At 39.6% G+C, this 27,468-nt stretch overlaps 1 protein-coding gene across 1 annotated transcript in view; it reads left to right on the plus strand.

The window, feature by feature from the left end:
* The first annotated feature begins 12,296 nt into the window (after window positions 1-12,296).
* Window positions 12,297-27,468, plus strand: part of LOC137290414 (zinc finger SWIM domain-containing protein 5-like) — a 37,662-nt gene continuing 22,490 nt past the window's right edge. Inside the window, exon 1 of the mRNA XM_067821337.1 lies at window positions 12,297-12,663. Within this exon, the coding sequence (XP_067677438.1) occupies window positions 12,297-12,663 (367 nt within the window). The remainder of the gene's footprint in view (window positions 12,664-27,468) is intronic.

A 27,468-nucleotide genomic window follows, 5' to 3' on the forward strand; every position in this document is an offset into this window, starting at 1 on the left:
ACGAACAACTTCCGGTTTCATGCAAATAACAATTTTATACCTAAAAGAATCTGAAATAACTTCAATTTTCAAAATGATCGATTTTGAGAATGTAATTGCAGTGTCAAATTCATCTAATATTATTTGAAAAATGTCTAAAACTTGCTTTATTAATAAAGTATCTTTAGTCATGATTATTTTGAAAATGTTGTCACAAATAGATATGTCAGTCCTTTTTATGTGTAACCAACCCTACTTTTGACATTAATGCTACTTTTCGTTTCGGCTGACAGTCAGTTTTCACTCAGTTTTTAAAATAAGCAAATTCCGTGACAGAGAAGTGGCGAATTCTGCACGGATTCTGCACGCAAATGCGTATTCCGCGAACCAGACGTTTTTCTGCATGGCAAGGTCAATTCCGCGATTTTTTCTGCAACCGCGGAATCCAGGAGGGACTGCCTTGATATCCAGTCTGGGGCTGTGTTGGAAGGTAGAACACTGTTGTTACCTGGTAAACATCACTGTCACAAACGTTAACTGCTTCTGGTGCAACTGCTATTCTGTATATTACTGCCACTGTTATTGTACGGCCTTTTAATTCCGAACTGCCATCGTAAATACTTTGCAGTTATTTGTATCGATTTGTTACCTAATTAATTTGTTAATACAACTGTATAACATTTTTGCATGCTGGCAATGATTAACGAAACATACAATCTTCCAAAATTCGACTTATCTGCGGTAATATGCTGTTTATACTTCGCTTCCAAATATTTGATACACTGTAGTGTCTGAGAACAGAAGTAATTGAGATGTTTATTCATCGGATTGTTACTTAAGTCCGGATTACAAAGAAAAGTTCCCACGTGTTGATTCTCGGGACTGATATTTTAGTCCGTAAGTCGTAACTGAGAGAGAGTCCGGATGAGAAAGCGAACTTTAATGATAAATTAAGAACAGGTTTGCCTGGACTCAGAGAGTAATCTGGATTGTGGAGAAAACCGGTTTACAAAGAGTCCCGATATGACAGATTCCACGGTATATCAGGTGACGAACAATACTCACGTATAACGTGATAGAACGTGTCACGTATAACTGTATTATATGAGTGCAGAGTATAGTTAAAGAATTATATATTTGTGTGGCGTCGACTGCTCACATGTTACCTGAAACGTTCTTTGTTCTTCGCACACGTGTGAAATACATATATACCTCACAGCGCAGACGTGTGAAATACATGTATACCTCACAGCGCACACACTGTCTATTGGTGAGTTATGGCCTTCGTTGTAGTCCAACATTAAACAACTATGGCATGGTTGATACGACGGAAAGTCGAATACATTAGCATCACTACGCTGGTGTAAATTCAATTTCCTTTGCAACGGCTGTTAATAGCGATGTCGTTGAATGCTATAACTGGGTTACACAACACCCCTTGGTTGTGTAGCAGGTCCCGTATAGTTCATCCGTTTGTCAGTCATGTCCACTGTGTATGCGAAAATGTCCACCTTCACCTACACACAGTGTGTGTACGAACATGTCCACCTTCCCCTACACACAGTGTGTGTTCGAACATGTCCACCTCGATCTACACACAGTGTGTGTGCGAACATGTCCACCTTCATCTTCACACAGTGTGTGTACGGACATGTTGACCTTCATCTAGACACAGTGTGTATACGATTGTATCCACCTTCCTCGACATGCATTCTCGATGTCTCCAGGGTATACGTTCCGATAAATCTCCACGACACTCTTATAGTGTGGGTGTCTACATGCAGTGTGTGTATGAACATGTCAACCTCCAAACCCATGCAGTTTCTACAACTCCGATATTTCCGACTTTTCTTCCACATGCAGTGCGTGTTACTCGTGATGGCTCCCCTGCAGCTGATGTTCCAGTTGTCGATGATGTCAAAATAGTTAATAATTATCGACCCTTGAAGGTCTGGGGTAGAATAGGCCTTCAGCAACCCATTCTTGCCATAAAGTGTCATGACGAGCATATGCTTTAACCTTTTGGCTACCCCACCTTCTCTCATGAGAAGTAAATGTACCATACACTTTGATATTTCACAAAGACGAGGTTTAAGTACAGATGTGATGGCATTCATCAGTTTAGTTGTCCGCCCATTCTCGATATCTCCAGGGAAAACTTTCCGTTAAGTCTACACTATGCCCTGGACGCATCTACGGGTCGGCCCGATAATTTTATTTATTTAGCTCGCAGTGCGACTCGATTTGGGTGAAATACAGACAAATTTAAACGTCCGAAACTTTTAAAATATGTATGCAAAAACTCCTTCTATTTCTTTAAGAGAACCTCTGCATGGTTTGTTGTGCCAAGTTTAATCTGTTAGATAATTTAAAAAGCGAAAGTGAGTTGTGATTGGTTCGCTCAACTTCCCAGCGTAGGCACCTGATTGGATATAAAGCCAATCAAGGGAGGTAATACATTTATCCGTAGCCGTAGATGCATCCAGGGTATAGTGGAGAGTTATCGGAACGTATACCCTGGAGATATCGATGATGTTGTCCTCCAAGAGTTGGTTCTAGCTGTGTTTGGGCGGTGGTGTAGCCTAGTCGTAAAACCACCGTTCGCTCGTCTCTCCGAAGACCCGAGTTTGATTCCCTACATGGGGAGCCCATTTCTGGTGTCTCTGTCGTGATATTGCTGGAATATTTCTAAAACCGTAATCACTCTGACTGTGCTCATACGACGCGTTCACGTTTCGGGCTTACTGATGACACGTGTCTGTAATGGTTGTGTTTCGAGCTTAATTAGGTCAGCGAAGGTCACGTGTGGGAGGAATGATTTTTAGCGTAATGAGGTCAGAGAATATGGTCATGTATCTGACGCATTGTGTTTCGAGCTCAATAAGATCAGCAAAGAGGGTAATGTGTCTGACGAATTATTTTGATTATTATTATTTTATTATTATTTTTTTATTTATTTATTTTTATTTATTTATTTTGCTTAACGAGATCAGTGGATGTGGACAAGTGTTGTGTTTCGATCTTAATTAGGTCAGCGAAGGTCGGATGTCCAAGGAATGTTTTTTAGCTAACTGAGGTCAGAGGAGATGGACATGTGCTTGACGAGCGATGCTTCAAGGTCAATGAATGATGACGTCAAAGAAGGTGTTTAGGTTATAGCGGTGGTTACAGCAACGTAGTGAAGGTGTCCTGGTGTCCGACAGTTTTGCAGTCTAAGTAAACTTAGTCTCGGTATTTCAGTACCTGACCCGATCTCCCAGAGACTGAGACCCGATACTGAGACTAAGCCTACTTAGACTGGCAAGTATTGTGACGATACGGGACTAGGTAGTGAGTGTGTTTATTTTTACGCTGCTTGTAGCAACATCCAGCAATATCACCGGGTACACAGGAAATCCACACATTACACCCATGTGGGGAATGATAAATCGAACACGGGTCTTTGGGGGTGGTGAGCGAACGGTTTAACCACTAGGCTACCTCATCGCCACTACAGGACTAGCTAATGGCCCACAAAATGGTTCTTGTTAAAATATGATTCGATAACGCAAAGGTGAGTGTCAGACCGCTGAAGCGAAGCCTCGGCTCTAATTAGGCTGGAGACGGAATGGTCAGACATTTGGAAATACATGTCCAAAGGCTATAGTTCCGCAGTTCAGAGCGACTAAAACACAAAAAGACCACCATAACGGCACTTCATATATCCGGCAAACCTCTGCATCCGCCACACAATTAGCTATCGTGAATCTGAACTTTAAATGACACTTAAGGCAAAGTTTTTAATTCGATAAAAAATATTACCACAGCAGCGCACAATATCTTCCTCCGGCGACACTACAGTACGGTCGTCCTGTCGTCTGCCAAGTCCCTTCCAGACGTGAATAATCAATGGTATTGAGCGATGCAGTGGTCATTAGAACAGAGCTCCGTGCACCCTTGTACAATTTGCGTGACAATTTCCTTCATTTCGAAAAGCGGTGTCGCTGCACTTGTCAAAAAAGCAAGCCCGATTACTGCCCGAGTGAAATTCTGACATTATCCCTATAGTATTAGCTATGCATCGGCGGGGTGCACTCGCTCTCGCTTGCGTCTACCGTACGACTCGGTGCCATCCTGACAAAGAAAATTTCATGTAACATGATTTGCCCCGTAATTCAATCCTTTTAAATTATCTGTGGCTGTGACAGATATTTGTAGGGAATCAATATGTGGGGCGACTAGCCCCTTGTTTTAGCCCCCTGTCGCGAATCTTCCTCGCTAATGTCATTTCTGGATGGAGAACGTTTCTGCTCGGCCTGCAGTTTGACAGATGGTCAAAACCACACGTTTGATGCGGCGCAGCCTCAGAACACAGGTCAATAACTCAAATCTACGCGACATGATGTATATATATGGACCCACGCCACACGAAATAAGTGAGCTTGCTGTAATCCGCTATCAACATTCATCATTCTTGAAGACGGGCTCACCTTCCCGTAAGGATGTCATCTTTGGCCTGAGAGAGTTATCTTTTCCTTGTGCACGATCGGATTATCGTCTCGAGAGACAGCGGCAATTGAATCTACATAATCAGCGTCTACACACGCACCGACGGTTGATTCCTGTGGAGGATGCACCTCCCACTTATAAATAATTCACGGGAAAGGGAGGAAGGATGTTTTCGAGACTTTCTGCTATGCTGTATCGCTTAAAAGTATTCTTGTAAGCGATGCCCACCATTCCGATTGGGCATGCTCATCTTGTCTTCTAAATAGTAAGGCGTAAATTTAATGGGGTAGACTTTAGATTACGTCGAGACAAGAGTCAAAAATCCGCAGCAAATCAGACGCAGGCATGTTCTATTGACCTGAGGGGATAGGAAGTAAATTCATTGAGCTAGCCAGTGAAGGTATATATGTTAATACATTCATGCATATCGTGACGAGAACGGATGCGAAGTCGGTATGATTTGAGGGCTTGCACGTTTCATATACCAGCAAGACTGTGATTGTTTGGCTATATTTCCATTACGTAGACGTATTAGGGAGAACACATTATCCGTACGAAGCGAACGTGAAGTCACGCGCTCTTAATTATTTTGAACGCGAAATAGACCATTATTGACGTACAGCGTCTCACTGATGACGTTCTCTTGGCATGTTATCTGCGGAGCGGTCGACGTCATAAAAGACGAAACTTCTGCATCACAACTACATCAAAACGTATAGAACCTTACTACCTCACCCCTGTCCTACCTGAACATCGGATAAGAGTGCATTTTGCGCTGACCTCCGACCTTCTCCTTTCGAAGATCGATGACCAGTGCTTGGCTCTAGGCAACCACTACCGTAACTACCTAAACACTAACACGAAAATATGACTGTCAAAATTCACAGATCATCCAGCAAACCTGACAAACAGTCCTTGTTTCATGAGTGCGGTTCTGTCCAAACGATTATGACAACTTTGGTGTAATTTGACACTGATTTACGACGGCCTTCATCATCGAAGATCATCCTCGACAAACAGGGCCTGTGCCTTCAAGGACACCTTATCCCTAGGACTGTTGTATCTATGGTATACACTAACACAGACTATAACGACTGTCTCTGTTGAAAGAAAGATCGGTACACCTACAGAATACAGGATATCAACCAGCCATATTGTTCGGTGTCACGTGCATGTCATATCACATGAGAAGCACTAACTATAAACGTCGGAAATATAAGGGAGCTCAAAAGAAAAAAATGCTATTAAAATCGCATTATTTGGTACGTCTTGTCCTTAGGGGTATAGTACCTATGGTAGACAGATGTTTTATTGTAATCTAAACTAACAGATACTTACAACTATTCAAAAGTCAACCTCGACGGTCAGAGATTGTTTCCTCAAAGTCACCTTGTCCCTAAGGCTATCGTACCAATGGGCTCTATTTAAAGATAGACAACCAAAGTGATCTCAGCTCCATGACATGTATGGTGAAGAGACATCCCACCCAAGTGTCTACCGATATAAAGTTTATCAACACGAGGTCATAAAGTTAATATATGTACTTTCGTCAGAGAGTGTTGATATATTTGATATTATAAGTCACGAGGGTGAGATTCTATTTATCTATCATAAAATCACTTGTCATTATGTTTCAAAGACAAATGTACATCTCTGTGCATCGATGTCGCTGCATTGTCGCGTCATCAAATTTATGACGTCAGAGCATTGAAATGTCATCAGGTTTTCACGTCATAGCATTGTGAGTAATGTAATTGATGACGTCGGGTCATTGTACAAATCTATTGTCCAAAACAATCAGTATCTCCAGTGGAACACACAGTAACTGATACAGGACAAATTTTATGGATAGCAACTTCTTGGGTTTATTTTCACGTTGAGCTGAACTGAACAGTAAACAGTAAGCCCCGAAACGTCGTGACAATAAACCCAAGAAGTTGCTATCCATAAAATTTGTCCTGTATTACTATGCCGACTTCTAAATGCCTTTGAAGAATCACACAGTAACTGTTTTTGAATGATAAATACTCCAATACATACCTACACCTGTTCCAGGTCAATCAACTGAAGTTTCTAATGCATACATGTCCTTTGAATAACCAAGGACGGGGACGGGGAAGCAGGATATGCCGATTGTGAGTTCAAATCCCATTCGATTATAACCATTGACGTCACATGAGCTCATCATTCTGTTTACCTGATATTATACAAGTTGATGAGTTATGAGAAACGTAGGATACTTTTTAAGCCGAGTGAGAGAGTATGGTTTTACGCCGTCGTCAACAAGGGGAATCGAACCCGTTTACTTACAGCGGATGCTTTAACCATTAGGCTAAGGCACCGGGGGGCTTACGTTGTGGAGGACATATATTACGGTATACATTCTTGGTTGACAACGGCCTAAAACCCTATACCGAAACATCGCATCATAATGTAATAAAAGACATTGTTATCCAGACGGTCTCTTTTTGAGAGAAATATGACTTCATGTGTAATGTCGTGTTTTATTACTTACTGGAGGCGAAAATACAATGCCTAGGGCAAAATATCACTTTACCATGATGACGTTCTACGGCGGGTAGCCAGCCTCTGATTGAAAGTAGATTTGGGTTTAGTTTCCTGTGTTTGACGACTTCGGTAATAAAAAGATAATGTGCACACATCAGGTTTGTCTAGCGACCATTGTTTCTGTACTTCGTTGTCTGTGGCGTCATCAAACAATTGAACGTGACGTCAATGATGGTTTTCACACTTGCTTACCGTGTTTCACTAAACAAATGCAGATGAATTAAATGAATATTAAAGACATTATAACACTCAAGTGTGCCATATAACTTACACGAAACTAGAGGAAAATCATGCGTCGCTCTTCCTCGGGCTAAACAAAATTTCACATTCGTTTCGTTTAAGTCGAATGACACACTTTCACTTAAGTATGGTGCGGTGGGAGTAGCTCGCCCGGGTTCGATTCCCCACTAGGGTAGAATACGTGAAGCCCATTCCTGGTGCTCCCCAACCGCCATGATATTGCTGGAATATTGCTAAAATCAGCGTAAAAACAAAATCACTCACTCACCAACCTGGTAGAACTGTAGCTATTATTGATTGATACCGAAAATTGTGAAAATATGTAAATAGTACAGAATATCCGGTGGTTATGTGATGAATGATAGTACATAATTATATCAACTTCAGCGCAAACCATAAACAATGTATTCGGACCCTTCGAAACACAGCTGTTTTAAACATCAGTAGTAACAGTTGGAAGTTTCCTCATCCGGCTTATGTAATAGATGGCCTCGTTCATCCGTCACGTGACTACAAACAGGAAAAGGGGAAAGTATGGCGTCGGATTGGATTAATTATCAAGCAATACGGTATTGGGTAATTTATCCGTGTATGTGCAGTGCACCAGATGTTTCCGCCCCTTTCATGCAGAGATTCATTGCGGGGACACAGACTAAATACGTTAGCGCATTCATGTGGTGTTTTTCTTTCATTTTTCTTTTTATTTTACGTGAGAATTTTATGTGAAAATAAAGTTTGACAGTTGTTGATTAGGCAGTTAGGATGGTTTAATGTTGCTGTGTCGTTTCATTTGAATGCGCACTTTCGAATAATAACTTCAACAGTTTAAATCAACGATTTGCACAAATGACACTTAATTTCTTGTACAGATACTGCCTGCATAACACATATTATTTTTCTTTCTTCCAAATGGTGTCATTCAAAGCAGCAGTTGTTTATACCATATAAATGTATATTATAATTATACGATGTATAAAATGGAACGGAAAGGTACAGCTGACAATTTTTGGTATATTTCAGGTGGCATTTGTAAGCATGGAGAACTGGACAGCCGTCCCAATGAAATGTAACGCACGCCATATATTGAATGCATATGACATGTCAACTGTGTGGTCAGATTGAAACTGTCACAGAAGAGAGATTGTGATGAACGGGAAGGGCGAATCAGATCTCCTGTCACACGGTTTGTTCGTACTAAGATTAAATGTACGTATGTGCAAGTTGTACATGGTGACAGGTATTCAAACCTAGATACACGCAGCTGCTGGCTCTGTGAAACATGCGGACAGCAGTGTCGCGGTATAATGGGGACCAATAAGTGCATGGAAATTGTTTAACTCTGAACAATATTTCAGTTATGTCACTGCTCTTCATCTGAATGTGAAAGGAACGCCTGAAATGATGTTGCTATTAATAGTCTCCAGTTTGGAGATCAAATTTGTTTGGTTCAAACTGTGGTACGTTACAATTCTGCCTCATCATACATCATAGACTCTGTCTCATATATTTTGTGCCATGAAACGTTAACTGCACACCCTATACAACTATCCAGTCTCCACCACAATAAGCCGCTCAGACAGCGCGACTTCTTATAGTATTTCCAAAGAACTAAAATATGTACTCTACTGAGAAGGTGTTATCCCAAATACAACATCGGAGCAATTTCTAAATGACATTTTGTATTCAAATCACCCTCTTGGTAGTCTGAAATCTGTACGCAAGATACTGGTGAAGACCCGACACACTCCTCATGAAATGTTTGAGTGAGTGAGTGAGTGAGTGAGTGAGTGAGTGAGTGAGTGAGTGAGTGAGTGAGTGAGTGAGTGAGTGAGTGAGTGAGTGAGTGAGTGAGTGAGTGAGTGAGTGAGTGAGTGAGTGAGTGAGTGAGTGAGTGAGTGAGTGAGTGAGTGAGTGAGTGAGTGAGTGTACATCGCTTAACCTATATCACAACATGGCACACAGGGATTGAGTGTCATACCCTGAACCCATTTGCAGAATATTACCCGGAATCTTGAACGAACGAACACGTTGACCAATGGGCTACCATGTCGCTAATCGTCTGCAGTGAGTGCTGCAGTCTAAATAGGGAGGGAACACAACCAAAATATAAGAACCCATGTAATATCAATTACGTATTCAGTGTGCCATTATACAACAGCATGATGATAATGATGATAATGATTGATCAATGTGTCAATAAATAAATTGATCATTATTCAAAATTTCAAATTTTGCATGTATCCCTAACAATTTTTGTCCAGTATATGAAAGGTCACACACTCTGCATAGGAAAACGCAGCTAAAAGAACATGAAGCTGCCCCACAAATTTGATGAATACATGTGTTTGATGGTGGCTAAATTGTATCAATGAAGAAGTGATTACTCGATTGTGAGTTACTGCACACCGGCATGACAGTTGTGGTAGGAGTTTGCAGTTTCGGACTCAGTCTGTTTACTTATTGATAAATTGAAACTTTTGTTAAATCTAGTTTTACAGGCGTATAGTTTATGTAGCTTGAAGTAAGTTTAATGAACAGAACGTCCCTTATACACGATATTTATAAAAAAAAGTAGGGGATATTGTATTTACAGGATCGATAAAAAATGTAAATGATGAAGCCATTGAGGAAACAGGTGATGAGAAACAGGGAAAATGAGAAAATATATTTTATTATTTTGAAATCTAGCGATAGATAGATGGATGGGTGGATGGGTGGATAAATGGATGAATGGAAGGGTGGGTGGGTGGGCAGGTAGGTAGAGATTTCCAAAGGAATGAATACATATACATATATATTTAATATCCCCTAAATTCTGAGTGTTTGTGTAGTATATACTAAGCCTGGTTCAGAGTGATTACAACAGCTCGACCGTGAAGATTTTCCTTTATTCATTACATCCGGTTAAAAGATAATCTAGAATTGGTGTTAGCGTGTTGAAGCGCTTCATGTTAGCTTGAAACTGTCAGAAAATGGCTACACTTTCAGTCTGTATCTGCAGTTGGGGAACAGACTGAAGTTGTGTTACTTTTAAGAGATATATCGTTTGTCAAATTATCAGATTGGCTTGAATAAATTATACTCTTTTCTATAGTTTCGGTGTCAGAATAATTTTAAAGTAAGTGCGTTATTATGGCATTTTTCTTTATTTTCTTGCGTATTCCTAATAACAATACAAACAATATTATCATTTTTTTAATAAGTACTTCGTTCACTTTTGTGATGTAATCGCTGCCTACAATAGTAGATCTCTGGTATTTGTAGTTTGCGCCTAAATCAACAATATTCAAGCTATATGCAAACCGTCTCAAAATAAGCAGTTCTGAACCAGACAAACCAATGACTGACATATCGCTAGCCCAGGTAATATTAATTAATGTTAGCGCATCAAGATTGTTTTGCTCCACTGAACCACTTGAGGTAACATGAATGCACTCAGCCAAGGCAGGCGCCAGCCTCAAAGTCCACGTCGAGTACTACGTAGTGCAACACACGTGTTGGAGATGAACATTGCTGGTAACACATGGTCACATGTGACTGCTGGCCGCAACGGGACAGAAAGAAACTTTCGATCGGGGAAAACACAGCCACAATGCCGCTTGAAGTAATGCATCAATCGCCCCCCTCCACTCTTCAAAAGCATCACACCTTTCGGCGAAGGTTGTTTTCTTTGCAACAGAGGAGCAATTAAGGAAATCAAGGACAGTGAAAACATTTGTATTTTCCAGCGCTATAGCTTTCACGCGTTGCTGAAAATGTCATTCAGTCTCCTTGACGGTTTTGATACCTACTATTCAGACGATTTATTGCAGCCTAAAACTGTTGCTGCGGGGTACTAGCAGCGTTTCTTTCCATACACTGTGACGGCTGTAGTATGCCCGGCCATTCTAAACAGGATACGTCAAAATATCATCCAGCAAGCTGGTGTTAATTGGAAAATACTGCACGGGCTGCTTACGCAAAGAGGTGTGAAGTACTGCCATAGACAATGCATCGTGTGTGACGTCTTACAGAGCCCAGTTCCGGTCGTTTATACGTATCATAAAAGTGAGGGGGAAAAAGATTAAAATCGTTTGGTAAATGCATGATGCGCATATGTTAGATATGTCATTGAAAGGTATGTTTTTTGCTAATTGTTTCTCTTTGCGAATCGGTTGCGAAAAGGATTCGGTAATTGAGTAATATGTATGTACACAGTAATATGTACACAACAGAAAACTGGTCGGGGAAATGTTATTATTTAATGTACTCCGGACCTGGATATTTATTCGGAAAGCGATCATCAGTACGGTTACATTAATTATTCATATTCGTAGGCCAAGCGTTATATATCATACAACGTAAGAGTCCGTTTCATATAAATATTTGCATACATGAACGAGTAACAGGGAAGGGCGCCGCTATTAGCCACCGCGTTCTTGTATGTATCAAAGTTTACTCGGCCATAAGACTAAGTTCTGACTGTCCATATTTTCGAATCCAACATGCCAGCAATCTAAACGGGATACGCGCTACCACATTACTTGGGGCATTGAAGATCAATGTATGGGTTGCACGCTGTCCTTCGCTCGTATTTCTTTCACCGGGAAAGAAAAGCATGAGAAGCATTTCAGAGTTCACGTCACTTCCACGCCCAAATAAGAAAGAACTCATCCAAAATGCGCGAAATGGGACACAAAACGTAGGTGTTTGAACAAATTGTTACGCCGCTGCATCAATTGAGTCACAGCATAGAAAGATTTTTCTTGCTTTGGTGGCCAATTCGAGTGTAAACCTCGCGTAGATTCGCTCTAAAGAATATGAATGGGGTAAATACTAAGCCGGATCCCGGGCACAGCTGACCTTCCATTCAGCCAAAGGGATTTCCCCAAAGGGATTCCCTCGGGCCCGGACTAGGCATTAATTTTTCACGTCGGAATCAGGATTACCTAAATACCACAGCGATACGCATGCGCCAAGTTATTTTAAGCCTACTCGCGCATGGGCAGTAAGAACCTTTTCAGTAGTATCATATGTTTCCCATGGCGGCTTCGAAGAGGTTGTGCTCCTCTCGATCGCGCGATTGTAGCGAGAATTCGCGCAGAGCACATGGATCTAATGACAAAAAAGGACATAGAAGAGAAGTGGAATCTCTTCTGGACATTTCTGCCAAAGTTGTGGCAGAGAATATTCCGTTTCAACGGATAGAACAGCTTTACGATCGGATACCGGAGCCCGTTCAAAGCCGGATTGTGTACTGGTCGTTTCCCCGAAATGAAAAGGATATTTGCATGTACTCTTCCTATGCAAACTGTTCTAATAAGGACAACTGTGAAAGCCAAAAGCTGCCTTTTTATCAGGGAATTAAACTTTTAGAAAACGGTGCTGTTTCCAACGTTCTGCAAATAGGTAAGATATCGAATTGCAACCCTCGAAAGTGAAGATCGATATAGTTTATTGCTTTTCTCTTCTGGCTATACAGGGCCTAATCATTGCTAGCCAAATGGGTGGGTATCGCAGTGAAATGAATATCTGTAAACGACCCCAGAGCTCGCCTGTCGCATGTGTCAACGATATCTCGAGCTTGATGTGGGCTAGGCACAAATTCACGTCTCAGTTTCGGCTTGTAATCGTTTTAACATTTACAGAGAGGCGACGGACGTGTGAGGTTCTGCAAGGAAAATATATTCAGACGAGACGGGCTGCTGGCCCTATCGATTCAATAATTGATCCTACAGAAACTTCATTTTTCTCCTAGACCAATGTTTTAAGAAGTAAATATATTCCTACAGAAGTACCCATACAATGAAGCCTAGTTTTACGGCCTAATTGAGAGAGCACTCCCTTTATTTACTATGTTTATGAGGGTCATTATTCACTTCCGGTTGTGAGAATTCACTCTGTGTCATCAACCCGTGTGTGTACATGAGGGATGACTGACGTTTAACAGTTGTGCCCATGTTTTATCCTACGCATACTCTGTCATAAAATACATCTGTACTTTTTGGAACGTTAATACCAAGCCATTGTGATCAGCTTTGAAAACATGTTTTATTCAGTGTGTTTACCCAGTGGGTTTCATTCAATCATCTACTTGCACATTGTCAAGACATATCGTGAGCGTTGAATGGATTATTCTTTTTGATACATGTTATATTCTTGAAGAAAGGTTAGTCATTTATGGGTAAGTGTTTTCTTCGCCGGCAATTATCATAAACCATGTGCATGTCCGCTAGAGATGTTTATTGCATACAATATTGACTTGTTCATTGATCGTCCATCGTGGGTGTGTTTTCTGGTGTGTAAATTGAGCCACGTGTTTAACTGAGGAGTTGCAGACAATCTAGCAATCAGATAAGATTAGACAGTTAATTGGGTCATAAAATACACTCGCAAGCAATTTGAGCAAGATGGTATGCAGGTAGACATTCAAATGTAACTGAGTTGGGCGGTGGTGGGGGGTTCCTAATCAACCAGGCACTGGCTCTCACATTCAAAGTGGTCATAAAATAAGATAATGAGTAGGCCTGCTTTGAGGCAATCTGAATAAGTTTGTGTGAGGCAAGGGGGCGTGTCCATACCTCAATGAAATGACAGCTGGTGTAATGGAAGTTGTGTTTGAAAGAGGGGAATTTGGTGGAGGGGGTGCATTGCTATGATTGACCTACTTAGTTTCGGGCTCAGACAGCTCCACCTTTTGCTAATCTGCTGGCATTTTTATTGTACCTCAAGTTAATCCTTCCTTTGTTTCTCATTAATGAATTCTTCATTATTGGGGACTTTTGGATTAAAGATTAAATGCTTTGTCATGGATCCCTTATGATGTCTACTGATGAAATAGAAATAATTAACAGATATCATATTTATTAATTAAATATATGTAATTTTTACCTTTGTTTTTATTTCGGAAGGAGTTCCTGCTGTTCCCTCCTATTCTTTCTTTCGCAGATTAGCAGAGGCAACACTAAGTGGTTTAACCCTAAACAGTGTACCAAATTTAGCTATGTTTTTGAGTCCTCTAGTAATTGTTGCATGAGGTTTTGTGAATAAGGCTAGGTCATATCAATTTATAAATATTACTTGGGATGGGGAAACGAGAGGAACTCATACCTTTGTTTTATTTAAAATATCACTGGGGGGGGGGGGGGGGGTAATAATAGTAAAATAATAGTAAACAAGAAATGATAAGCAAGTATAATATGCTCGAAGTTGATGCAAAATAAGAACTCGACCAGTTATTCCGCAACATTTGTAAATAAATATTTTATGGAATTTCAGTTGCATATTTTGCAGTTCCGCACCACCACTTCCAATTCACATGCCTGGTTTACATGTCCTGGCTGAAGGCACTTCAGGTTTCATTGTGCATTTTCAAAGCCAAAAAAAAAATATCCATGCACTTCTAAACTTGAACTGACACAAAGGACAAGTGAAGAATCAACATTTTCAGTTTCAAACAGTATCTTTATACCTCACTGTCATGAAACTTGCTCAGATCCTTTTGCAAAGATTTAAACTGTCAGTGTGAAAAGTTCAACCTGCCCAGAGTCAACATGAAGGCATTTGTTGACAGTGACCAAAGACAAGATCCCATCCATTGCACATGTCCTAGTGTGAGTAGAGGGCATCTGAAAAGGAACTTGGGACTGTGGATGGTCACATTTCAACTGTGATTGAGAGGCAGCTTTCTATTATCAGATCCCAGCTTCACAGCTGGTTTGCAGGAGAGCCAAGCTTCAAGCTGTGCCATGAAAAGACCAGACCATGTGGAGATGTACTAGACACAGATCTAGGCTCTCTGGAGCTCTTTGTTTGTCTTATGAGACTTTTCTTACCCACTTTTCAGAACAGCAGCTTCACTTCTTTTAGTCAACTTCTTAACCTGGAAAAATATATGGGTCACAACTTCATCCGGCTTTGTGGTTTGATTTGGTTTAAAAACTGTTTCAAGTAGGTGTCCAATCAGGCTGATTTGGTTAAGGAAAACTTGTTTCATGTTGATATGGGCCTGTGTAATGTTAATCTGGCTTTCACAGTATCATGTTTAAAATGTGGAGCTAACTCAACTGAGTGGTCCCATATGTAGGAGTGTATCCTCTTTCCAGCCTTAGATCATATTAAATGGCGGCCTGTTCCTGAAGATCAGATGCAGAACAAGGCCAGGGTGAAATTTGGATGAGCTGATGTATTGCTTACAAAAGATGCCCATTCTTTAACCATTTTTGAATCAGCCACCAAAGACATATAGGTCAATTACTTAGCAAAGGACACAGTGACTGTTCCCATATTGTTCTTACCAGTATCTCCAGCAGTTAACAGTGTAGTACTAGTAGTCTGTCATACAGATGCAGAAGCAAATATTTTTTATTATTTTCAGTAAAACATTTTCATTTCGGAGATAAGCTGTTAGTCTAACAGTGTAGAAGTTTTGTTTTGGTGACCAGTATCATTGTTGCATTATTTTATAGGCCCAAAATCATTTTCCCATTTTACCTTCTGGCAAATTGGGACTGTATGCAGAATTGGATGTAACTGTTTCTTATTGTTATCAACCATCACATTTATGAATATTTTCATCATAAGCTGTTTTGGAAATGGACTTGACTATGTTTGTACAACCTGTATATTTAAACATGATCAGTCATTGATGTCCAGCAAGGTAAAAGGTTTAATATGCATTGCCATATTCCATATTTTACAGTATTCATAACTGCATCAAATATTTACATAATATAAGATAATTGCAATGTGACATAGATCAGGGAAAGTTCATAAAAAATTGATGAAACATAGCAATGTCTTGGCATTTATCACTTTCTCACTAGCAGTTCTATACATATAATATACATATTACTCTCACATATTATACACTGACTCACTGCTCAGCCTTTGCTAAATATAATCAGATGTTTAATTTATTTAAGTATACACAGGACATGATAGTTTTTTTTATTATTATGGAAATATATAACATGTCCCTACCCATAGATGAAAAACATATATACACACTCGCCATATTTTTGTTTAATGTTTTACAAATTAAATTAATGCTTTAGGGTTTATCAATGGAAGTAATACCCAAATACGACAGGCATAATTTCAGCCAGAAAACTGTGTTACTGGTATGTTAGTCAGTCATTGAATTATATTACTTGCAGTATATTGCAAAGACCATTTAATAACATTTTGGAGAGATCACACCAAATATTCTCTCTGTGCTGGAAAGATAAAGCAAGTAAGGTAAATGTTCATAATCAGCAATGCCAAGGAACGGAGGACCTACTCCACAGACTCCTTGGTGATATAGCCATTCAGAAGTGTGTGCATAGACCAATGTAGACAGAGATTAGTTCAGTCACAGGACTCGATATGATGGGACGTGTCTATTGGTGATAGATAAGACATTAAGATGGTGATCTGTTTAGATAGGTGACATTTTGTATGGAGTTACAGCTTGTATGCTTGGTTCAAACTGAATGATCCTAGTTCGCTTTTATTTTTTTAAATTTTGCTGGCACCCTACCCAGAGATTTTATGAAAAAGGTAAACAAATAAGACCTGCTTTACTTTCATCTTTCCACCAAAGTTTAGTTGCCAGTCTGTGATAAAACTAAAATGCTGTTCAGCAAGGCATTGGACCCAACTCACTACAATGGAATGAAAGCTGCTTTCGGTTGCTTGCTTGGCCTGTTATCATGTTTTTATTATGATTATTTGGGAAAGGGTTAGAGTGTGCTGCCCATATCGAACAGCATGAACTATCAAGTGTGTAGGCTATATTGGGGAATAATTACCAGTAAACATAACAGAAAACAACAGTGTGCTGTATTCATTTTGTCTTAGCTTGATACCACTCCAGAACATTGTTGCTAGATTGCTGTATGAAAAGTTGTACAGGAAAACATAACATAAGAGTGTTTTTCCATATTTAAACTGGAAAAATCCTATGTTATCAAAGTTAAATGTTGACAGGACTTCAAGTCCATGTGTTACTGCCCATTTTCTGCCTAGGGTTGTAGAAGTTAACCAAGAACTTCCCCAAACTGATAACATGCATATGTTTGAAATTCTTCTCATCCTTACAACACCTTTAGTATAACATAACTGATCAGGTCCAATGCTAATTTTCATCTTTGGTCTTGACATTGACGTATTGTAACTGGGTTGTTCCTCACCTGCCATGCTAGTATGAATCAAAAGAGCCAACAGACAAGGTGGATCGTGTATGAATGCCAGCTGTTTTAAACCAGGTCTCTTTTTAAATGAAGTTTAGTTTGAAATGTAGAAAGTAGTCACTGATAGCTCATGCATCACATGAAATGTGAATAATTTGTAGGTTAGGTATGCATGCCACTGGGTGCCAGTATGTGTTGTTTAACTGTATTTTGTTGTAGATTTTTGTGTGATCAGGAATGAGGTCGTTCAGAGTGAAATAACCGATTCCAGTCTGCAAAAATGAAAGAACTGATTCTAGCCAGTAAAACAGAAAGAACTGATTCTGGATTTCAGTTCATGGTCAAAGTCACAGAATAGTACTGTCTAGTCATAAAGAATTCATACAAACATTTTCATTCAACATGTGTCACAGAGTATTTAGGAAAAGTCGGCATCATTATGTATAATAGCACTTAATAGCCAGTATCACACTGCAAATTGTGATAATATGTGACATTTATGTATTTCAGACTTGTATGGTTATATGTCTAGTTACATTTACGAGAGAAAGAATTCAACAGAAGAAACACTGCAAAAACTTCATGATTCAATGACAAAATTTCAATGATTATGTCATGGTTCTGTTATGGATCTACTAATTAGACCAATCATGTATGTTAAGCATTCAAGGAATGTTTCTATCCTTGGAGGTATATACATTATGTAGAAAGTGTAAGAAAGCCCTCCAAGCTCAGCCTTGTAGCATTCCCTGGCCTATGTACACAGAGTATATGACTATCCTCACATTCCTGTCTATTGACACTGGTGCTAAAATATTTATCAAAGTTTATGTTTGTTTGATGTTTGAAAGAGATACATGTCAGTTAGGATATATAGAAGTTTCTCCCATATGTTTATCCTACCATATCCTCATTAGAATGAATATTTCATGCCTTATCTTCAAGATAAGTGTCATGTTTCACATATTTACGTACCATTAGCCATCATTAAAGATACATGCAGTTTGTTCATATTACACTTCAAGTTCTTTCTTTTAAGTTTTGAAATGATACATCTTATTGTGATCTGTCCTGAATAATATTAATGGACAAGTATTGTACATTAGTCATTACATTTGTGTAATGAGGAGGAATTCGGCTTCAGTTGAGTTGCTCAGAAGGTCATGGCCACGACAAGCCTTGTAACAATATATGAAATGATTAATTAAGGATTCTTCCCAAGATCCAGAGCAGTCCTCTGACCCGTTTCCAGTCCCAGATCCTTGAGGGGAACTTCATGCAAATTTGATCTTTAAATATTCCGACTGAGGTAACTTTCCAGAGACAGCGTTGTTTTGAAGCTCTCTTGGTGCATTTTGTGAACTGATGATGTTAAACAGGGTTGGGGAGATGACTTATTAATTAAAGCGTCACCTGAATGTCAAAATAATTTGGCATGCTGCCAGGTATGTTGATGAATAAATTACTACTTGAGGAGGATGTGAGATAACCCATTTGACAAGGATCAGGACAGAGCTATCTGTCTTTGTTAGACTGTGTGGGCCACAGGGTATGAAGTGTATCCAGTGGCTGCCCCTGCAGCCATTCAAAGTTTCTCCTTACGACAGTTATATACAATGTAAGATTTACATTGGTGTCATACTTGTGTATACACAGATCCATTACTGAGTGAAACCAGTGTGGGATGGAGAGGGTCTGGCTTACTCTCTGCTGTGTGTTGGAATGTGGACATGGTGTCTTCTGACCCCACATCTTGTGGGAGGGTCTGGGAAAATATATTTTATGATTCATGGAGGGAGTTAACATGTTAATGCTAAGTCAACTTTTACATCACTTAATAGCAATAATTTGGCTGATAGCATTTTTTGGAGCATGGTGAAACCCTTTTCTTTAAATATAATCTTTTGTGCAAATACAGTGTATATTAATGAACAATAATAGCATGTCCTAGTAAATGTTCGTAGCATTGCTATTGTACGTCTCTGTTGTATGTTACAAACGATATAGTGGTATGTATACTTATTGTATACTTTGTCAAAACTGTGAGATTGATGATCTGATGACATTGAGATTCTGAATATTCATCTATTGAAACTAAAGTGTGATGTAAAATACCGCAGTTCCCAGGTCTTAGTTAGACCTGACTTCTTGCTAATGTGTGTGTTTGTCAAGAGTTACAGAGGTCTAGTATCTTACACCTGCTAATGTGCTTCTCCAGCCAAGTGGATGTAGATTGCTTTACAGCTAAAAGTGCCATTTGACTGACAATCTCTGAATTAACTTGCTTTCGAGTCCTTTCATTTCTTTGAGAATGTCACAACTCCTCAACCAGCTTTATTTTCCGTGGCAACACAGCAAGTCATCAGTTGGATATTTGTTGTAATTTTCTTGAGATTCAAGCGTGTATTTTGTGGCTTCTTTCAGATTCTCAAAATTCCGTTCAGTGTTTGTCCTATATTCTCTCTGCTTGCGACCAAATACACAATGTCCACAACAAAACAGATTTGTTTGTCAAATCCCTTGGGGGAATTCTCCCTGTCGCCATAAAGCCCTCGTACTACAGTTTGCGTGTACAGCCCTCACAAGACTGACAAATGTTTCTTTCTCAATCCAAATTCCTGAGTAGTTATAACGGCAGGTGTCTTGAGTGTGTTCGTAGGAATGAGTCGCTGCCTGCCCGTGCTGACTGCTAGACAAGACTTGTGATATACTTTGTTCACGCTCAAGTCATCCCTTTCTCAAATACCTACCAGCACACATACAGATAAGTAGTTTAAAGCAAAGAGGCTTAGCTCAGCTAAGCATAGCAGGAGTGGTCAGACTTGTGTTTGGTTTACCTTATGAAGAAACAGTCAACAATCAAGTGTCATTGAAGTGAGACAGTGTCGATGGTGCACATGGATGACCGTAACTGTGAAAGCCAGGCAATCCTGCCTTCACTGGCTTTAACAGATTCAGGGCAGGGGATTTCCTGGGTGAGCCAGTGCAGGATGCCGTCAGTGGACAGGCAGAGTCCGTCAGTGGACAGGCAGAGTCGGTTGCTTTCACAGTCCACTGTCACGTGAGTCCCAACTCACACCAGTTTGATTTGGTTTCAAACCCCTCACAAAAACTTAGAAAACAGTCTTTCATGTCTTTACTCCAAATGGCATCTTATTGTGTGGGGGTGTTTTGCTCTGCTCCTTCTGCAAGGCTTGCAAGAGATTCACTTCTTCACAAAACAAGTTGCTTGATTATCTAGTAAATAAAAGACACAATTTTGCTTGACTTTGTGAACATATTCAGCTGTACAAACTCTTGACAAATAAATCTTTTGTGGATTTGGTTAGGTGTGACAGGTCAAATAATAAGTGTAGATAAAACGATGTTAGACCCATAAAACTTTTTAAAGTTTGCTTTTTTTTAAAATTACAGTTTTCTGATGCTATCTCATGCATTTAAGGTGACAGGTGCTTTGAAGAATTAGTGTAAGAATGTTCGCCTGGGCAGAGGACTGTCCCAGTACGGCCTTATAGAATGTATTGAAGGACTTTAATGACTTATCTCCCTCTTATTGTGATGTGGGATGGTTGCCTTGTAGAGTATTGACAATAGGGAGGGTTTGTGGAGGAGGAGTGGGGTGAGGCTCTTTATATCCAGTTCAAGTGACTGGATGTGAGGGAGAACTTATTGCAAGGATAATTAGAGAGCCCTTATTCCTTGAAGAAAAGTAGGTAAAGGTTAATTGATGGCGCAGTGGACCCAAGTGTGCCCTGTCTTATAAAATGAAATCTTTGTCTCCTCTTTCATATTTTTGGGTGTCTGTTGTAATTGTTAGGGTGGGGGTAATATGATATGAAGTCTATCCGCCATAGTGGTAGTATCTATTAGGAGTGGCTGTTCTAAGGGTGATGGTGTCCTTAGCATTCAGGGCATGGGTATCCTTACAATTCAGGGAAGTATTTCTTACATTTCAGCAAGAGACAGTTCCTACATTTCAGGGTTTGGTTTCAGTTACAAGTCAAAGTGCTGTGTTGTTAAAAATGCATGGTTAGGGTGAGCTTTGACCATGAAGTTGTATGTTCATCAGCAGTATGTGTGCAGTGTTTAATGGAAAGATAATACAGACTGCAAATAGATAATGTACATATTTTGAAATAACTTACTGAACAAGCTGAAGAAAAAAAGCAAAATTTGTTTGTCTCCTGCATTTATTTTTCCTCTTTTAAATATATTACTGAACCTGGCAAAAGAAAAGTGTTTGGAATTCCATATTGACAATGGTAGATGTTACTAGGTGTAAGGGTAATCTACACTCTTCATGGGAAAATATTTGGCTGTGTTTAGTACTTGACATGTGTTATCCATACGATTCATGGAAAAATACTTGGCTGTGCCTATGACATGACACGTGTTGCCCATACTCTTAACAGAAAGTATTTGGCTGTTTCTTGTACTTGACACATCTATATGCTTTGTGAAATAAATATTTGGCTGTGTCTAGTACCTGACACACATGTTATCAATACTTTACATTAGAGAAATATTTGCTTGTGTCTACTACTCAGGGTGAGGGAATGGATATTTCCTGACTCTGTAGGTTGTTATCTTTACTCTACATGGGGTTGTCTGTACTCAACATGGGGGTAATTAAGGGTGACTGTTGTTACCATTCACTCCAAAGAATGGAGCTTGTATACATGATGGTTTGCCTGGGGAGTGGTTGTGTGTTTTCAACAGAGAATAGAAATACTTTAAGGGCTGGGGGCTACAACTGGACAGTCACCATGAAGGAAGGAAGGCTTTGTCATGTAGATGTCATAGGATGTTCCCCATCAGCTGATGCTGTTGGATTCCTCTTGCACTGGGGATATTCAGTATTCTATACCTTTGACCTTTGATTCTCAAATGGAGGTAACTGTCAGGTTTTCCCATGAGCCTGTCTTTGCATCTCCATGCTCTAATGTGTATTGAGCCAACAGAAGCAAGCAAGGTATTTTGGTCACATTTGAAGCTTTATGACACTATTTTCATTGTGTACTTATTTCAAAATAGACTGACCTAGATTTACATACAATACAGGAAGCCAGTGGAGGTTGAACCCTGACACTCGTTTCCTTATCCTATTCTTAACGCACCTTTAATAGATGTCAGAAGTGGACATTTTTCTGGGTCAGTTTCTTTTACTCTAATTCTTGCTGTCAGTTGTGTTATATTCAATGTGTTATTTTCATTTCAAAATCATCATTTTATTTTGAAAATTAACCCAAAATAGTTAATAGCAAAACAATATTACTTACATGTGATATGTGTATATCATTGTATAAATGTTTGTAATAAAATGATTGAATTCTCACTGAACATTAAAATTAACACATTGCTTGTACCAACAAGGAGTATAGTTACAAACATAAAATATTGGTGCCGGTAGATAACATCACAAAGCCTGTCACAAGACTTATCACAAGACTTGTTTAGTCCGTACAGTAGTTGTTTCTTTTCAGTTAGACATTCCAGTGAGTTTATACAATAAACAACACTGATCATGTTGATTTTAAATTTTATAGCCACATTTCATTTCCATGTGAATGCGTTATAAGTTTGTTGTAACAGAAGCGTTGAGACATTAATTCATTAATATAACAGACAAAAGTGCTGCGATGATCCCACCCCCCCATCTCTGGGTATTGATTAAATATCAAGATCTACATTTTCACATTCACAAGAAACTGATAATTGATAATTCCAGCTCAATAATCAGTGAAAGTACTCAGGTGGTATAGCCACTGGCAGGTGCTTGCAACAATAGGTCAGTTCCGGCCATTGTCAGATGACATTCCGGAACAGTACACACCTAGGCTGATCTCTTAACTACTACATGTAAATGGGTGGAATCACTTCAAGGATTTGGACAGTATGAAAAGGAAACGCTTGAATGACTGATTGTTAGGTATCAGCACGGACACTGGTCACAGTTGTGAAGCTGTCCATCCAGGTATTATCTGACTGTAATTGTTGAAATATTAGTGTATGCTTCAGGGTACTTTACAGCCTGTCCAAACGCTGACAGGCAGTCCAGACTCTGCATTCTAATAAATAATTCCTGAAGTTCAGCCTCTACTTTTATCTCTCCAGCTAGAAAACAATGCACATCGAGTGAAGTCAAATCTGTTATAGCTGATGCCAGAAAACTAGTCCAATCAAGCAGAGAAACATTTTGGCCCAAGATCATTACCTCTAAACCATTGATATTTGTAGCCTTGGTATATGAGGCATCATAATTTGCTGTGCAGAATTGTGTCCCTTTGGTTTGTCAGCAAACTTAAGGCTGAAGTACAGAATCCTGATTATTTACATTTCAAGGTTTGTAGGCATCATACCTGTGTTCATGGGTATCACCACATAGGGAAACATCTTTGACCTGTATCACTTCAGGTTTCAGTCCGACATTACACTGACGCTGTGGCTTGTACCTGTAATACTGTCATTGACAGTGTTACATCTTTGACCTGTATCACTTCAGGTTTCAGTCCGACATTACACTGAAGCTGTGGCTTGTACCTGTAATACTGTCATTGACAGTGTTACATCTTTGACCTGTATCACTTCAGGTTTCAGTCCGACATTACACTGAAGCTGTGGCTTGTACCTGTAATACTGTCATTGACAGTGTTACATCTTTGACCTGTATCACTTCAGGTTTCAGTCCAACATTACACTGACGCTGTGGCTTGTACCTGTAATACTGTCATTGACAGTGTTACATCTTTGACCTGTATCACTTCAGGTTTCAGTCCGACATTACACTGACGCTGTGGCTTGTACCTGTAATACTGTCACTGACAGTGTTACATCTTTGACCTGTATCACTTCAGGTTTCAGTCCGACATTACACTGACGCTGTGGCTTGTACCTGTAATACTGTCATTGACAGTGTTACATCTTTGACCTGTATCACTTCAGGTTTCAGTCCGACATTACACTGACGCTGTGGCTTGTACCTGTAATACTGTCACTGACAGTGTTACATCTTTGACCTGTATCACTTCAGGTTTCAGTCCGACATTACACTGACGCTGTGGCTTGTACCTGTAATACTGTCATTGACAGTGTTACATCTTTGACCTGTATCACTTCAGGTTTCAGTCCAACATTACACTGACGCTGTGGCTTGTACCTGTAATACTGTCATTGACAGTGTTACATCTTTGACCTGTATCACTTCAGGTTTCAGTCCGACATTACACTGACGCTGTGGCTTGTACCTGTAATACTGTCATTGACAGTGTTACATCCAATGCATGCTGTAATATTCCAACTGTTCTCCAGGTAACTGAGCCCAATGTGATGAAATTGACTGTGGAATGTCTGCTACAGTTTCTTTCAACGTGGCTGTAATAAAATGTGTTTTGTGTGATTATATTACTTTTCACAAGACAAGCAGTATGTTCAGTATCTGTTCTGCACAAAATATTATTCTGAGTTCAAAGATATCAGGTGAAGAGCGGAGACACATGAGCAAAATCTGTTATCTACTGTAGATTAAATATGCAACTGTACCATCTGAACACGTTTTAAGGCAAGAAAGTCTTTTAAGCAAGGATTTTGAGACCATTTACAAGGCATCTGACAATTGCATCAAGACGAGTTGTTAATGAGAGCCATGGTATCTGATACTTGCAGCAGCTAATTTTACTTATATCAAGAATGTTTATTTATTCAAAGACATGAAGAAAAGATTTATTATTCAAAATCATTCTTCCATCTTTTTTTAATAGCCATTGTCCTGAGGGAATGAAGAACAAGCTTCAGTGGCAGAGGGATAAATGATGTGTTTGTGTTGTGATGTCATGGTATCAGATTCCAGTTCTGGATGATAAATATCAATAGTAGGCTAGATAACCATTATGTAAATATATTTGTGAAAAGACTGTTCCCTTGCTTTAAAGTGACAAGTTGTATCATGATAGATACATTCGGAATGAGCTGAACCTATTGCCCAGCGTTTATCAGATTCTATGGTGTTAATATCATATTGGTTTACATGTTGTCAGGGATATTGTTGAAGTCACTCCCATTCACACTCTCTTTTGGCTTTAAGCAAACTATGTCATCCCGGATTGGGCAGATTCAGGACATGGCCAGACTGATAACCGGCACCAAACACTGATGGTAAAGATTGTTGCCCAACTTTGTCAGACCAAGCAGTATTTATGGGCCTCCATAATATAGGCAGAATATTTTTAATGAACAAAAACATTCACTCACTCCCTCACTGTCTATAGTAGAATTGCTTGTTACATGGTATTGTTGCTACTGTCACTAACCCCTGTTAAATGGTGACCTCAAGTTACCTTTGCTCTTGGTTTTCTCAGAACCCATTCAGGCTCAGAAGGATAATTTAATATAAAGGACAATGCTGCATTATGGAAAGTGATAATTTTGAGACAAAGAATCCGTTCCCTAAGGCCACTCTCGTGGACACAAGCATGCATCACACTGTCAAGGTATACCGTACCTGTTTACACTGCAATTGCCACCCTACTGGATATGAATATCGGGTATCCCTTACACATGCCAACTAACTGACATGGATTTTTGCAATGCTGGTATTTCATGACCCCAAGGTACGAGGTCAGCGGCCAGTCAGTAACTGCAGACGAAACCTGACTCTCTTCCCTGCTGTCTGGCTGGTGCAGGCCCATGGTCATTTGTGGCCAGAGCGCCAAAAAGCTTCTGTTAGTGAACTAAACCCCACTAAACCCCTCTCTGTCCCTTGTTAGTTGGGCTGAGATTGATGGGGGTAGATCAATGGCTAATGATTGAGAAAACATATATTATTCATGTGCTGCACTTGTTCATTGAGGAGAGTCACGCCCCCTCACACGACCACAATGGCTGGGCACAGGTACTATTGTGTGGCACACAGTCATGACAGATGTGTTCTCATTGACTCTGATGTCGGGATGAAGATTGGTAGGAGATGGGAGGTCAGCTTAGAAGAGCTGCTGCTGCCCAATACTTCCTTGGACTCAGCTGGACTTGCCTGCATCTTAGAGTCCATCTGCATATTGACAGCACTTACTCATCCACAATAGGATCAGACATGACACCTACTAATTTTAGCTGTGGTGCATTGTCTATGGAAGGCATCGGAGGGGAGGTGTCTGTAGAACATGTAGAGCTCCTATTTACATAGTTGTCTGGTTGGTTTTACATGATAAGAGTTTTTCAGTTGTGAATAGACTTTCATCACTAATATAGTTTTCTCTGGATTCATTCTGAACATTTTGTACAATTTCATTAATTTTGGTCTTTTCCATTATCATTTTTTTTAACATTTTGATTTCTATATTTCAAGGTTTTAGTTGCTGCAATTATTTCTAAACTTCATGGTCAAGAAAAAACGGCAAGAATTATATTTTGGAAGTATCGTACTAGTTTAAACAGTGAGGTGGACCCAACAAAATAATATTGATTGGAGTACACAAAAAATGGTCTCCGTACATTTTACCCATGAGGGGAAAGCGAATGACTTGGCCAGGGTGATCAAAATGCCACTTGGGCACTCCACTTCCCATATTGGATGGAAGTGCATCGCCATAAAATTGCAAGGGTTGGGTAAAAAAATAAGACCGGGTTATGGGAAGTACATTATTTTTTGTGTGCTTTAAACATAAGTAGGCAAGTAATAAGGGTAAGATGCACTGAGCAAGTGAGTGACTGCTTGAACGGAAAGCTTATTACGGAGCCAATCAGCAGACTTATTGCAAGAGTTCTTGTAAAACTTCCTTTAGTCATTTGAGAAGATTGATCTGTGAACCAGAATAACATGTTTTTTCATGGCTAATCACAGAACAGCTATGCTCCTTTGTATTCTCCAATTACATATGGGCACGATGATAGCACGCAAAATTATCTTTTTTATCAAGAATCTATTAGCTCGATCCATTTTCATCATGTGCTTTCATATCACTGAAAAAGTCCATTTTCATGACAATACTTTCTGCTTGGAATAGTACAGGATATCTCATGATGACTGAACAAAGCAAGGTTTTTA

The sequence above is a fragment of the Haliotis asinina genome, chromosome 7 (genome assembly GCF_037392515.1).
Source record: "Haliotis asinina isolate JCU_RB_2024 chromosome 7, JCU_Hal_asi_v2, whole genome shotgun sequence".
NCBI lineage: Eukaryota > Metazoa > Mollusca > Gastropoda > Lepetellida > Haliotidae > Haliotis > Haliotis asinina.